The following is a 15,679-nucleotide window of genomic DNA, read 5'->3' as shown; positions in this document are numbered from 1 at the left end:
TGCTAGATCTTTCTCCCCCAACTCCACCTATAGAGGAGTCGGCTTCACAGCAGGAGAAACACCAGTTTAGGTTTCCCAAACGTACACGGAGTGCGTTTTTCGATCACTCTAACTTCAGAGATGCTGTCCAGAAACATAGAGCATTTCCGGACAAGCGCTTTGCTAAGCGCCTTAATGACACACGTTACCCCTTCCCCTCTGACGTAGTTAAGGGTTGGGCTCAATGTCCCAAGGTGGATCCTCCAGTCTCTAGGCTGGCGGCTAGATCTGGAGTGTCAGTGGCAGATGGCTCATCGCTCAAGGATGCCACTGCAGATAGAGCTCCTGGTGAAATCCATCTATGAAGCCACAGGTGCGTCTTTTGCCCCGGCCTTTGCAGCCGTGTGGGCACTCCAAGCTATCTCAGCTTGTCTGAGATTAATGCGGTCACACGTATCTCTGCTCCGCAAGTTGTGTCTTTGACTTCTCAAGCGTTGGCTTTTTCGTCCTACGCCATGAACGCCGTCCTGGACTCTGCTAGCCGTACAGCGGTGGCATCCGCTAACTCTGTGGTAGTCCGCAGGGCCATGTGGCTACGCGAATGGAAGGCAGACTCTGCTTCCAAGAAATTCTTAACCGGTTTGCCGTTTTCTGGCGACCGATTGTTTGGCGAACGATTGGATGAAATCATTAAGGAATCCAAGGGAAAGGACTCGTCCTTACCCCAGTCCAAACCGAAGAGACCTCAGCAACAAAAAATTCAATCGAGGTTTCGGTCCTTTCGGCCCTCAGCCAAGTCCCAATCCTCCTCGTCCAACAGGCCACAGAAGGGCCAGAGGAACGCTTATGCGTGGCGGTCTAAGTCACGTCCCCAAAAGACCGCCGGAGGCACTGCCTCCAAGGCGGCCTCCTCATGACTCCCGGCATCCCCGAACCGCATCCTCGGTCAGTGGCAGGCTCTCCCGCTTTTGCGACGCCTGGTGGCCACATGTCCAAGACCGATGGGTGAGAGACATTCTGTCTCACGGTTACAGGATAGAGTTCAGCTCTCGTCCTCCGACTCGTTTCTTCAGAACATCTCCATCCCCAGCTCGGGCCGGCGAACTTTTTCAGGCTGTAAGCGTCCTGAAGTCAGGAGTGGTGATCCCCGTTCCCCCTCAGGAACATGGTCACGGCTTCTACTCCAACTTGTTCGTGGTGCCAAAGAAGGACGGATCATTCCGTCCCGTTCTGGACCTCAAACTGCTCAACAGGCATGTGAGCACCAGAAGGTTTCGGATGGAATCTCTCCGCTCTGTCATCGCTTCAATGTCACAAGGAGACTTCCTAGCATCAATCGACATCAGGGATGCTTATCTCCATGTGCCGATCGCACCCGAGCATCAACGCTTCCTGCGCTTTGCCATCGGGGACGAACACCTTCAGTTCGTGGCATTGCCTTTCGGCCTGGCGACAGCCCTACGGGTGTTCACCAAGGTCATGGCATCTGTTGTGGCGGTCCTACACTCTCGGGGCCACTCGGTGATCCCTTACTTAGACGATCTCCTAGTCAGGGCACACTCCCGGGAGGCGGGTCAACACAGCCTGACCGTCGCTCTGGAGACTCTCCAGCGGTTCGGGTGGATCATCAACTTTCCAAAGTCCAAGTTGACACCGACCCAATCACTGACTTACCTAGGGATGGAGTTTCATACTCTCTCAGCGATATTCAAGCTACCATTGGACAAACAAATTTCGCTGCAGACAGGGGTGCAATCTCTTCTTCGGGGCCAATCACACCCCTTGAGGCGCCTCATGCACTTCCTGGGGAAGATGGTGGCAGCAATGGAGGCAGTTCCCTTCGCGCAATTTCATCTGCGCCCACTCCAATGGGACATTCTCCGCAAATGGGACAGGAGATCGACGTCCCTCGACAGGAACGTCTCTCTTTCCCTTGCAGCCAAAACCTCTCTTCAGTGGTGGCTGCTTCCCACTTCTCTATCGCAGGGAAAATCCTTCCTGCCCCCAACCTGGGCTGCGGTCACGACGGACGCGAGTCTGTCAGGGTGGGGAGCGGTGTTTCTCCACCACAGGGCTCAGGGAACCTGGACTCCGATAGAGTCCTCCCTGCAGATCAATGTTCTGGAAATAAGGGCAGTGTATCTAGCCATAAAGGCGTTCCATCGGTGGCTGGAGGGCAGGCAGATCCGCATACAGTCGGACAACGCCACGGCGGTCGCGTACATCAACCACCAGGGCGGTACGCGCAGCCGTCAAGCCTTCCAGGAAGTCCGGCGGATTCTGATGTGGGCGGAGGCCACAGCCTCCACCATCTCCGCAGTTCACATCCCGGGCGTGGAAAACTGGGAAGCAGACTTTCTCAGTCGTCAGGGCATGGATGCGGGGGAATGGTCTCTTCACCCAGACGTGTTTTGAGAGATCTGTCGACGCTGGGGAACGCCGGACGTCGATCTCATGGCGTCACGGCACAACAACAAGGTCCCGGCCTTCATGGCACGGTCTCTAGATCACAGAGCTCTGGCGGCGGACGCGTTAGTTCAGGATTGGTCGCAGTTTCGACTGCCTTATGTGTTTCCTCCTCTGGCGATGTTGCCCAGAGTGTTACGAAAGATCAGATCCGACTGTCGTCGCGCCATTCTCGTCGCTCCAGATTGGCCGAGACGGTCGTGGTACCCTGATCTGTGGCACCTCACGGTGGGTCAGCCGTGGGCGCTTCCAGACCGCGCAGATCTGCTGTCTCAAGGGCCGTTTTTCCATCTGAATTCTGTGGCCCTCAACCTGACTGTGTGGCCATTGAGTCCTGGCTCCTAGCGTCCTCAGGGTTATCTCAAGATGTCATTGCCACCATGAGACAGGCCAGGAAGCCAACGTCCGCCAAGATCGATTACAGGTCTTGGCGGATCTTCTTGTCCTGGTGCTCTGATAATGGTTTTGCTCCCTGGCCTTTTGCCTTACCCATTTTTCTTTCATTCCTTCAATCCGGAATGGACAAGGGTTTGTCACTGGGCTCTCTCAAGGGACAAGTATCGGCGCTCTCAGTATTTTTTCAAAAACGCCTGGCAAGGCTTCCGCAGGTCCGCACGTTCCTGCAGGGAGTTTGCCACATAGTGCCACCCTACAAGCGCCCGCTGGAACCCTGGGACCTTAACAGGGTGCTGACGGCTCTCCAGAAGCCACCTTTCGAGCCGCTGAAGGATGTCTCCTTATCACGTCTTTCGCAGAAGGTGGCATTTCTAGTGGCAGTTACCTCACTCCGAAGAGTGTCGGAGCTTGCAGCGCTGTCATGCAAAGCCCCCTTCCTGGTTTTTCACCAGGATAAGGTGGTTCTGCGTCCTGTACCGGAGTTTCTCCCTAAGGTGGTGTCTCCTTTTCATCTCAATCAGGATATCTCCTTACCTTCATTTTGCCCTCATCCAGTTCACCAATGCGAAAAGGATTTGCACTCTTTGGATCTGGTGAGAGCACTCCGTTTCTATGTTTCTCGCACGGCACCCCTGCGCCGTTCAGATGCGCTCTTTGTCCTTGTCGCTGGCCAGCGTAAGGGCTCGCAGGCCTCCAAGTCAACCTTGGCTCGATGGATCAAGGAACCGATTCTTGAAGCCTACCGTTCTTCGGGGCTTCCGCTTCCTTCGGGGCTGAAAGCCCATTCTACCAGAGCCGTGGGTGCGTCCTGGGCATTGCGACACCGGGCTACGGCTCAACAGGTGTGTCAGGCAGCTACCTGGTCTAGTCTGCACACTTTCACAAAACACTATCCAGTGCATACCTATGCTTCGGCAGACGCCAGCCTAGGTAGGCGAGTCCTTCAGGCGGCGGTTGCCCACCTGTAGGAAGGGGCCGTTTTTCGGCTCTCTGTTATTGAGGTATTCTTTACCCACCCTGGGACTGCTTTTGGACGTCCCAATTGTCTGGGTCTCCCAATGGAGCGACAAAGAAGGGAATTTTGTTTACTTACCGTAAATTCCTTTTCTTCTAGCTCCTATTGGGAGACCCAGCACCCGCCCCTGTTCCCTTCGGGCTGTTGTTCTTTTTTGTGTACACATGTTGTTCATGAAGAATTGTTCTTTTGGTTCATGGTTTCAGTTCTCCGAACATCCTTCGGATTGAATTTGCCTTAGACCAATTTATAAGTTTCCTCCTTCCTGCTTTTGCACCAAAACTGAGGAGCCCGTGATGCACGGGAGGGTGTATAGGCAGAGGGGAGGGGTTACACTTTTTAAAGTGTAATACTTTGTGTGGCCTCCGGAGGCAGAAGCTATACACCCAATTGTCTGGGTCTCCCAATAGGAGCTAGAAGAAAAGGAATTTACGGTAAGTAAACAAAATTCCCTTCATTTTAAACTCTTCCGTTTCCTTTGATAACTCACTGACGGATTCTCCGTTAACTCCTTCTGCAGACAGCAATAGACAGTATAACACAGAGGCTATAGAAGGCAAACTGCAACATTTCTAATGAAACCTGATTGCAAAAATAGTTTGTCAAGAATACATACTTTTTTTCTGATTTTTATTTTTTTTTGTTTTTGTTTCTCAACAGCTCCAGGAAAGGTTGCTGACAAAGTGATCATTGAAAACACTAGAGACTCCACGTTTGTGTTCATGGAAGGATCAGAAGATGCCTATGTCGGGTATATGACCATCAGGGTAAGATTTTTTTTTTTTTTCCTTTTAGCTGTCTTGCATTCTGTTGTAGATCTTTATAAATCAAATCATTAGTCTTTTCCACCTTATCCCCTAGCTCTACGCACGCTGTCCCCAAATTTTTTCTTTTTTCTTGCATTACTAATTTTAATTTCTTGGCGACTTCTGCCTGAGTGATTTCATGTAACTACGTAGCGTGGGTGCAACTTAATAGGGAGCATGGTCATTCTGCCCAAAATGGCATTAAAGGGACTTGTCACCAGTTTTTTTGCCCTATAAGCTGCGGCCACCACCAGTGGGCTCTTATATACAGCATTCTAACAAGCTGTATATAAGAGCCCAGGCTGCTGTGTACAACATAAAAAACACTTTATAATACTCCTCTAAACCGGTCGTTGTGGTGGATGTGGCTCAGATGGGCGACTTTATCCTCCGCTGCCGGCTCTGCCTCTTTTGGCCATCTTTGTCGCCGCTTCTGTTGTCCTTCTGAAGCCGGGGTGCATGACGCGTCTGACGTCCTACACAGTCGCCGGCATTCAGATCCTGCGCAGGCGCACGTTGATCAAAGCATTGTAGTGCGCCTGCGCAGGATCGGTGAGTGTATATGACGTTGACGCGTCCTGCACACAGGCTTCAGAAGGAGGACGAAGATGGCCAAAAGACGAGGCACCGGCACCAGAGAACGAAGACTGACATCTGAGCCACATCCACCACAACGACTGGTTTAGGTGAGTATTATAAAGTGTAATTTACGTTAGACCCCCGGCCTGGGCTCTTATACACAGTATGTTAGAATCCTGTATATAAGAACCTGGTGGTGGCCACCGCTTATAGGCCGAAAAAGCGGTGACAGGTTCCCCTTAATCAGAACCTGTCTGCACAGGCATGTGGATGTAAACCTAGTTTGAAAATCTGGCTGGGGACCATAGGCAGAGATGTTACCTAAATTAACAGTTGCACTCAAGTAAAGGGGAGGGAAAATAATTGAAGGATGTAAATAGTGAATATTGAAATGAAGATATGCATTACTGCCTAGAAAACTTAATTTTTTTGTGCGCAGACAAAGGACATGACTCCGTAATACAAAACAGAAGAATTGCCGGCACTTGAGTTATATGTTGGCGTGGTAACTGGGCTCAAGTAAATTTGGCCAATTTTAACCCCTTAACGACCGCGGGCCGTCTGCTCGTGCCGTTTAACCCCTTAAATGGCGCCGTCAATATGTGACAGCGCCATTATAAGCGCGATCGCGGTAAACTTTTACTTACGTGTCTTCTGGTATCAGGCGGTGACACGATCACGTGACTTCCGATAGTTGTCATGGTAGCACAGGGTCATGTGATGACTCCTGTACTACACATGAATTGCTTTCACTTTCGCTGTGCCAGCGGCACAGCAAAAGAGAAAGAGAGCGTATCTGCTGTTTACAGCTGTATAGCTGTGATCAGCAGATACTGCAGAGTGATCGGAATGCTGATCGCAATAGCCCCCTAGGGGGACTAGTAAAATAAAAAAAAAAAAAAAACTTAAAAAAAAGTATTAAAAAATAAAAAAAAACAAAAAAACCTAAAAGTTAAAATCACCCCCCATTCGCCCCATTGAAAATTAAAGGGTTAAAAAACCCAAAAAATATACACACATTTGGTATCGCCGCGTTCAGAAACGCCCGATCTATCAAAATATAAAATCAATTAATCTGATCAGTATACGGCGTAGCGGCAAAAAAATTCCAAACGCCAAAACGTTTTTTTTTGTCGCCACAACTTTTGCGCAAAATGCTGTGAGGCGATCAAAACGTAGCATCTGCGCAAAAATGGTACCGTTAAGAACGGCAGCTCGAGATGCAAAAAATAAGCCATCACTGAGCCATAGATCCCGAAAAATGAGAACGCTACGGGTCACGGAATATGGCGTAAAACGTGCGCCACTTTTTTCAGTCAAACTTCCAATTTTTTTTTAACCCCTTATATAAAAGTAAACCTATACATGTTTGGTGTCTACGAACTTGCACTGACCTGAGGCATCACACCTCACATCAGTTTTACCATATAGTGAACACAGTGAATAAAATATCTCAAAAACAATAGTGCTATCGCACTTTTTTTGCAATTTTTCTGCATTTGGAATTTTTTTGCCGTTTTCCAGTACACTATATGGTAAAACCTATGGTTTCATTTAAAAGTACAGCTCGTTCCGCAAAAAATGAGCCCTCACATGACCATATTGACAGAAAAATAAAAAAGTTACGTCTCTCAGAAAAAGAATGGCGAAAAAAAAAAGGAAAGCGAAAAATCGGCCGGTCGTGAAGGGGTTAATTGCAAAATATAAAAAAAAAAATTTCTGGGCAGTAATGCATATTCTCATTTCCATATTCACTATTTACACCCTTAAATTATTTTTCCCCTTACTTAAGGGCAACTGTTAACTTGGATAATGTATGTTATGTTCAGACCTTCAGTTTAGGAAGTGCCGGCAATTCTTCTATTTTGTACATAGGCAGGGATGTGACTGGTCCGGTGCCACCAGCAAAGAGACGCAGGACATGGCAGCATCTTCTTACAGCTACAAAATGTACTTTTCATTGTACGGCTGGACACGATATAAGCTTCACACCTTTATTCTGCCCAGCATAAATTGTTTTTCCCTTTTTTATATTTCAGTATATTCAAGGATAAAGTAAAGTATTATATTGTCTAATTCTGATTTTTCTTTTTTCTCTGTGACCCAGTTTAATCCCGATGATAAATCTGCCCAGCACCACAACGCCCACCATTGCTTAGAGATCACCGTGAACTGCAGTCCGGTTATCGATCACTGTATCATTCGCAGCACTTGCACAGGTATTTGACTTATTTTGTGGCTTCTGTATAAGGATACATGCCCACGATCAGTGTTTGCAGCGTTTTGGACGCAGCATGCTTCAGCTGAATCCAAAACGCTGCGATGTACAGTACAAGCACAGTGGATGGGATTTCTAGAAACCCCATGCCCACTGTGCACGTGCGGCCCGTAACAAACACTGATCTGTGGTGCAGCTTTCCTGAGCTGCAGCATGTCAATTCTTTGCTATGCAGTCACAAGAGTCCTCTGTAGGGAGAAAAAAAAGCGAGAGACCGCAGCGCCCCGAACCCCGATAGTGGGCACAGGCAGCTGCGATCTCCTGCGGAGGAGACTCACGGTCAGGTCAGGACCCACCACGTCCAGGACACATCGGGTCCTGATCATGGGCACATACCCTAACAACCATCAGCCACAAGCGACTTTATATATATATATTTTTTTTTAAATTATAATGACCTTGTTCCGTTCATCGCTTTCTTCTGCAGTCGGCTCGGCCGTATGTGTAAGCGGCCAGGGGGCTTGTCCCACCATCAAACACTGTAACATCAGTGACTGCGAAAATGTAGGCCTGTATATCACGGACCATGCAGAGGTAACCAGTGTTCATTCACTATTGCAGTACTAATATTTTTTTTTTTTTTAGTTTAGTGTTTTTTTAAAAAAAAAAAACTTTTTTTTTTTTTTATAGGGGATTTATGAAGACAATGAGATCTCCAATAACGCTCTAGCTGGTATATGGGTGAAAAATCACGGCAACCCAATCATTAGGCGAAATCATATTCACCACGGCCGGGATGTCGGAGTCTTCACCTTTGACCACGGCATGGTAGGTTGCTTTTGTCTCTTTATTAGCTCTGGAGCGCCTGTAGTTACACATCACAGATATTATCATAAATATCCTTCTTAGCAGCTTCACATTAACCTGTTTGCTACCTTATATATTTTTTTTTTTTTTTTTATTAATATGCTTTATATGGCCCAGTATTTGGCATTAACCTAATCTGTGCGTTACTTTTACACTCGCACTCATATGCACTTTATAATACACCATGGTGAGTATAGGGATCGGTAACAGTCCAAAAACGAGATCTTCCGGACCATAGCATATCAGTCCTATATGCTTTCCACCTTGCGTTCATATTATGGGTCTTCGGTATCAGATTAGTGGGGGCTGATGGCCGGCATAATAACTGATTAGCTGTGTTAGCTGCAGCTCAGTGTGTACAGTGTCAGAACAGCACAGCTCTGTGTGACAGCCGTTCCTAAGCAGGTCAACTCTTTCACTTGTGACTGGATGTATACACTTGGAAGGGTACACAGAATTGCCTGTGCGGGGAGGGTTCACAAGTGTGCAGTCAGAGGGGCACACAGAGACTGCAGACCACCCCTTTTTTTAAATGACTGAACTTTTTGGATGCTGAAAAATAAGCACAAACTTTCTGATTACAGGGCTACTTTGAAAGCTGCAACATACATAGAAATCGAATAGCAGGCTTCGAGGTAAAAGCCTACGCCAATCCCACTGTGGTCAGATGTGAAATTCACCACGGCCAGACCGGTGGAATTTATGTCCACGAAAAAGGGAGAGGGCAGTTCCTGGAGAACAAAATCTATGCAAACAATTTTGCTGGTGTTTGGATTACCTCAAACAGTGACCCAACCATACGGTAAGTATGTTTGTGTATGCAGTGGTGTATATTACTTACCTGTGCAAGCCAATGTAGTTAAATACCTCAAGCAGAGTCACATTGGTCAGTTATTGCCCTAATATGTTAGAAGTAGTGATGAGCGGACCTGTGGAAGTTCAGGTCCTACAGGTTCAGCCGGACTTTAGGTGAAGTTTTTTTTGGGACCTGGACTTTACCTGAACCCCATTTGAGTCACTGACAGCTCGGGTCTCCACCCACATGCAGCCAATCATAAGCAGAAGAGAGGGAAGGTGTGTTTTTTTTTTTTCGTACACACTACATCAGAGTACATAGATTTCTTTGTCGCTCCATTGGGAGACCCAGACAATCGGGTGTATAGCTTCTGCCTCCGGAGGCCACACAAAGTATTACACTTTAAAAAGTGTAACCCCTCCCCTCTGCCTATACACCCTCCCGTGCATCACGGGCCCATCAGTTTTATGCTTTGTGTTGAAGGAGGCTGACATTCACACAATGCTCCACATTTTAGTCAGCAGCAGCTGCTGATTATATCGGATGGAAGAAAAGAGGGCCCCTAACAGGGCCCCCGGCATGCTCCCTTCTCACCCCACTGAGTCGGCGGTGCTGTTAAGGTTGAGGTACACATTGCGGGTACACAGGCTGGAGCCACATGCCGTTTTCCTTCTCCATCCCTTAGGGGCTCTGGGTGAAGTGGGATCCTAACCGATCATCCAGCCACTGGGACCGGGCTCCCTCCGCAGCCCCAGGGGGAATCTGCCGGACAGGAGACTGAGTATCGTCAGGGACATGGCCCTGCATCTACAGGTACTCTGTGTCCCCTTTGGGACGGTGCATGAAGCACCTTGGCCTCAGACGCTGCAGCGACTGCGGTGTGGTTTTTTTTGACCGGGACTACCGCGCCGACCGTGCCTGTTTGCCGGCCGCGGTTTTTACTTTAGTCCCCGGCTTTTGCGGCCTAGTGTATTAAACTCCCGCCCCTGGGCCTGCCAGTCAGGGGGAAGGGCGGGACGGTCGGTATGACGCCGACGGTGAGGGCTGGAGCACACTTCGCTGTCCTCCTCCCCCCTCACTGTTCACTATGGGGCGCAGATTCCCGCACTTTTGTGGTACCGCCCTCGGCTCCCTCCTCCCCTCGGAACGCCGGCAGCCATTGTTATATGGCTCTCAGTATGATTCTGCCGGTGGAGAATCTCAGAATGTGCTCACTGTTCGGCAGCAGCACTGCAGCTCTGGGAGAGGGGGTTCCTAACCGGTCGCCATGCACTGGGACCGGGCTCCATCCGCAGCCCCTGGGGGATTCTGACGGACAGGAGACTGGACATCATCAGGGACAGGGCCCTGCATCCATAAGGTACTCTGTGTCCCCTTTGGGGACGCTGCATGCAGCACCTGGGTTACAAACACCGCAGCGGTTGCTGTGTGGTTTGTGAGACCGGGACTACCGTGCCGACCGCGCCTGTTTGCCGGCCGCGTTTTTAACTTTAGTCCCCGGCTCTTGCGGCTTGGCCCCTGGGGCACTCACTCAGCCGGAGCCTCCGGCACTGGTGGGACCCTCGGCTCAGGTGGTACCACCGGTTTCCACTGCACAGATGGCAGGGACAGAGTTTGCACGTTTGACTGAGCAACTCTCTGAGTTGCTTTCACATTCCATGGCCCAGTCTATGAACAAAGGGGCTGCTAAGATACTGGAAGCTTTGCAGTCCAGACCGGTAACACAGGGCCAGGGCGCTGTGAGTTCATCGCTCCCAGGCCCCTCTGGGTCGGTACAACAAGGGGCTCTTGGGGTAACACCCAGATCCCACGGTGAGAACTCCGACACGGACCGCGGCCTCAGACAGGCTAACCGGGCTCGCTGGGAACCTTCCACGACTTCATCACGCTGTTCGGGGTCTCAGCTTGAGGACTCTCGGGAGAATGAAGCGGAGGTCGCAGCTCAGGGCTCTGAACCTGACGTTGCTCTCAATCTGGATACACCTGAAGGGGACGCCATAGTAAATGACCTTATAGCGTCCATCAACCAGGTGCTAGACCTCTTCCCCATCTTCTCCTATGGAGGAGTCGGCTTCACAGCGGGAGAAACACCAGTTTAGGTTTCCCAAATGTACACGGAGTGCGTTTTTTCGATCACTCTAACTCCAGAGAGGCTGTCCAGAAGCACAGAACTTTCCGGACAAGCGCTTTCTAAGCGCCTTAATGACACACGTTACCCTTTCCCCCCCTGACGTAGTTAAGGGTTGGGCTCAGTGTCACTAGGTGGATCCTCCAGTCTCCAGACTGGCGGCTAGATCCGTAGTATTAGTGGCAGATGGTTCATCTCTCATGGATGCTACTGACAGGCAAATAAAGCTTATGATGAAATCCATCTATGAAGCCATAGGCGCATCTTTTGCTCCGGCCTTCGCAGCCGTGAGGGCACTCCAAGCTATCTCAGCTTCTCTGGCTGAGATTAATGCGGTCGCACGTACTCTGCCCCGCAGGTTGTGTCCTTGGCTTCTCAAGCGTCCCACCACAGAAGAGCCAGAGGAACTCTTCTCCATGGCGGTCTAAGTCACGTCCTCCAAAGACCACCGGAGGCACCAAGTCTCCAAAGCGGCCTCCTCATGACTTTCGGCCGTCCCAAACCGCATCCTCGGTCGGTGGCAGGCTATCCCGCTTTTGCGACGCCTGGTAGCCACATGTCCAAGACCGATGGGTGAGAGACATTCTATCTCACGGTTACAGGATAGAGTTCAGCTCTCGTCCTCCGACTCGTTTTTTTCAGAACATCTCCGCCCCCCGAACGGACCGTTGCGCTTTTTCAGGCGGTGGACACTCTGAAAACAGAAGGAGTGGTGATCCCCATTCCCCTTCAGGAACGAGGTCGCGGTTTTTACTCCAATCTGTTCGTGGTGCCAAAAAAGGACGGCTCATTCCGTCCCGTTTTGGACCTCAAATTGCTCAACAAACATGTGACAACCAGGCGGTTTCGCATGGAATCCCTCCGATCTGTCATCGCTTCGATGTCCCAAGGAGACTTCCTAGCATCAATCGACAACAAAGATGCCTATCTCCATGGCAGATCGCTCAAGAGCATCAACGCTTCCTGCGTTTCGCCATCGGGGACGAACACCTTCAGTTTGTGGCACTGCCTTTCGGCCTGGCGACAGACCCACGGGTCTTCACCAAGGTCATGGCATCCGTCGTAGCGATCCTACACTCTCAGGGCCACTCGGTGATCCCTTACCCAGACGATCTCCTAGTCAAGGCACCCTCACGGGTGGCTTGTCAACACAGTCTGACCGTTGCTCTGGAGACTCTCCAGAGGTTCGGGTGGATCATCAATTTTCCAAAGTCAAAATTGTCTCCGACCCAGTCACTGACGTACCTCGGGATGGCGTTTCATACTCTCTCAGCGATGGTCAAGCTACCGCTGGACAAACAGCGGTCGCTGCAGACAGGGGTGCAATCCCTTCTTCGGGCCCAGTCGCACCCCTTGAGGCGCCTCATGCACTTCCTGGGGAAGATGGTGGCAGCAATGGAGGCAGTTCCATTTGCGCAATTTCATCTGCGTCCTCTCCAATGGGACATTCTCCGCAAATGGGACAAGAGGCCGACGTCCTTAGACAGGAACGTCTCTCTGTCTATGGAAGCCAAGACCTCACTTCAGTGGTGGCTTCTCCCCACTTTTCTGTCAAAAGGAAAATCCTTTCTGCCCCCATCCTGGGCTGTGGTCACGACGGACGCGAGCCTGTCAGGATGGGGAGCGGTTTTTCTCCACCACAAGGCTCAGGGAACCTGGACTCCGACAGAGTCCTCCCTTCAGATCAATGTTCTGGAGATAAGGGCAGTGTATCTAGCCCTCAAGGCGTTCCATCGGTGGCTGGAGGGCAGGCAGATCCGCATACAGTCGGACAACGCCACGGCGGTTGCGTACATCAACCACCAGGGCGGCACTCGCAGTCGTCAAGCCTTCCAAGAAGTCCGGCGGATTCTGCTGTGGGCGAAGGCCACAGCCTCCACCATCTCCGCGGTTCACATTCCGGGCGTAGAAAACTGGGAAGCAGACTTCCTCAGTCGCCAGGGCATGGACACGGGGGAATGGTCTCTCCACCCGGACGTGTTTCAAGAGATCTGTTGCCGCTGGGGACCGCCGGACGTCGATCTCATGGCGTCTCGGCACAACAACAAGGTCCCGGCATTCATGGCACGGTCTCAGGACCACAGAGCTCTGGCGGCGGACGCCTTAGTTCAGGATTGGTCGCAGTTTCAACTGCCTTATGTATTCCCTCCTCTGGCAATGCTGCCCAGAGTGTTGCGCAAGATCAGGTCCGACTGCCGCCGCGCCATTCTCGTCGCTCCAGATTGGCCGAGGCGGTCATGGTACCCGGATCTGTGGCATCTCACGGTGGGGCAACCGTGGGCGCTCCCAGACCGACCAGACTTGCTATCTCAAGGGCCATTTTTCCATCTGAATTCTGCGGCCCTCAACCTGACTGTGTGGCCATTGAGTCCTGGCTCTTAGCGTCCTCAGGGTTGTCTCAAGATGTCATTGCCACTATGAGACAGGCCAGGAAACCAACGTCAGCCAAGATCTATCACAGAACTTGGAGGATCTTCTTATCCTGGTGCTCTGAGAGGGGGTTTACCCCCTGGCCGTTTGCCTTACCCAGGTTTCTTTCCTTCCTTCAATCGGGATTGGACAAGCGTTGTCTCTCGGCTCTCTCAAAGGTCAAGTCTCGGCGCTTTCCGTGTTTTTTTTCAAAAGCGTCTAGCCAGGCTTCCGCAGGTCCGCACGTTCCTGCAGGGAGTTTGCCACATAGTCCCACCTTACAAGCGTCCGCTGGAACCCTGGGATTTCAACATGGTTCTACGGGCTCTTCAAAAACCACCTTTTGAGCCGCTGCGGGATGTCTCTCTATCACGTCTTTCGCAGAAGGTGGCATTTCTAGTGGCGGTTACTTCACTCCGTAGAGTGTCAGAGCTTGCAGCGCTGTCATCCAAAGGCCCTTTCCTGGTATTTCACCAGGATAAGGTGGTTCTGCGTCCGGTCCCGGACTTTCTCCCTAAGGTGGTGTCCACTTTTCATCTCAATCAGGATATCTCCTTACCTTCATTTTGCCCTCATCCAGTTCACCAATGTGAAAAGGATTTGCACTCGTTAGATCTGGTGAGAGCACTCCGGCTCTACGTGTCTCGCACGGCGCCCCTGCGCCGTTCAGATGCGCTCTTTGTCCTTGTCGCTGGCCAGCGTATGGGTTCGCAGACTTCCAAGTCAACCTTGGCTCGGTGGATCAAGGAACAGATTCTTGAAGCCTACCGTTCTTCTGGGCTTCCGCTTCCTTTGGGGCTGAAAGCCCATTCTACCAGAGCCGTGGGTGCGTCCTGGGCATTGCGGCACCGGGCTACGGCTCAGCAGGTGTGTCAGGCGGCTACCTGGTCTAGTCTGCACACTTTCACGAAACACTATCAGGTGCATACCTATGCTTCGGCAGACGCCAGTCTAGGTAGGCGAGTCCTTCAGGCTGCGGTTGCCCACCTGTAAGAGGCGGTCGTTTTCGGCCTTTTTTATCGAGGTATTCTTTTACCCACCCAGGGACTGCTTTTGGACGTCCCAATTGTCTGGGTCTCCCAATGGAGCGACAAAGAAGAAGGGAATTTTGTTTACTGACCGTAAATTCCTTTTCTTCTAGCTCCTATTGGGAGACCCAGCACCCGCCCCTGTTCCCTTCGGGCTGTTTGTTCTTTTGTGTACACATGTTGTTCATGTTGAATTGTTCTTTTGGTTCATGGTCTTCAGTTCTCCGAACATCCTTCGGATTGAATTTACCTTAGACCAATTTATAAGTTTCCTCCTTCCTGCTTTTGCACCAAAACTGAGGAGCCCGTGATGCACGGGAGGGTGTATAGGCAGAGGGGAGGGGTTACACTTTTTAAAGTGTAATACTTTGTGTGGCCTCCGGAGGCAGAAGCTATACACCCAATTGTCTGGGTCTCCCAATAGGAGCTAGAAGAAAAGGAATTTACGGTAAGTAAACAAAATTCCCTTCTTTATCGCTAGAATGAACAATGTAACACAAAAAAAACCACCTAGAAACTCCAGTTACCTTTTTTTTTTTCTTTTTTCTTTTTATGAAGGGTAAACAAAACAATGGAACACAAAACATTACACTGTATAATCTAACATTTATGGTAAAAAAAAAAAAATTCCTCCACGAACATTAATACAGAACTGTAGACTGTACAGAGTGTGTGTGTGTACATGCAACATACAAACATGACGATTAACAGGCGCTTCCAAAAACAAAACTTTGTGTTCCCCCTGTACCCTGCTACTGTTTTGTGTCGCTAAACATCTGCTGTGTGGTTACATAATGCGGCTTCATAAGTTTTTAGTTTTTGCGTATGCTATTAGTAACTTGAGGGGTAACAGCTATTTTCCTCTAAGAGGAGGTGATTCTTAAAATCCCCAGCATGCCGCTACCAGACAAAAATGAAGACTGTAATCCTGAGGGTCCCTCAATCTGCCAAAGTCTCCACTGTAGGAAGAGTATGACGTGTAGTGTTGTCTG

The 15,679-nt window shown here is 50.3% G+C and overlaps 1 protein-coding gene across 2 annotated transcripts in view; it reads left to right on the top strand.

The window, feature by feature from the left end:
• FBXO11 (F-box protein 11) overlaps nucleotides 1-15,679 on the top strand; it is a 233,140-nt gene that overhangs the window by 141,276 nt on the left and 76,185 nt on the right. For both annotated transcript variants that reach the window (XR_012751579.1, XM_075339211.1), the window contains exons 8-12: nucleotides 4,517-4,623; nucleotides 7,349-7,460; nucleotides 7,947-8,053; nucleotides 8,150-8,287; nucleotides 8,911-9,128. Coding sequence is in view for 1 of the 2 variants with exons in the window: in XM_075339211.1 (XP_075195326.1) it covers nucleotides 4,517-4,623; nucleotides 7,349-7,460; nucleotides 7,947-8,053; nucleotides 8,150-8,287; nucleotides 8,911-9,128 (682 nt within the window). In the remaining variant the exon portion in view is untranslated. The remainder of the gene's footprint in view (nucleotides 1-4,516; nucleotides 4,624-7,348; nucleotides 7,461-7,946; nucleotides 8,054-8,149; nucleotides 8,288-8,910; nucleotides 9,129-15,679) is intronic.

The sequence above is a fragment of the Anomaloglossus baeobatrachus genome, chromosome 3, assembly GCF_048569485.1.
Source record: "Anomaloglossus baeobatrachus isolate aAnoBae1 chromosome 3, aAnoBae1.hap1, whole genome shotgun sequence".
Classification (NCBI taxonomy): domain Eukaryota; kingdom Metazoa; phylum Chordata; class Amphibia; order Anura; family Aromobatidae; genus Anomaloglossus; species Anomaloglossus baeobatrachus.
The sequence above is the reverse complement of the archived record's forward strand: the minus strand, read 5'-3'. Positions and strand labels throughout refer to the sequence as shown.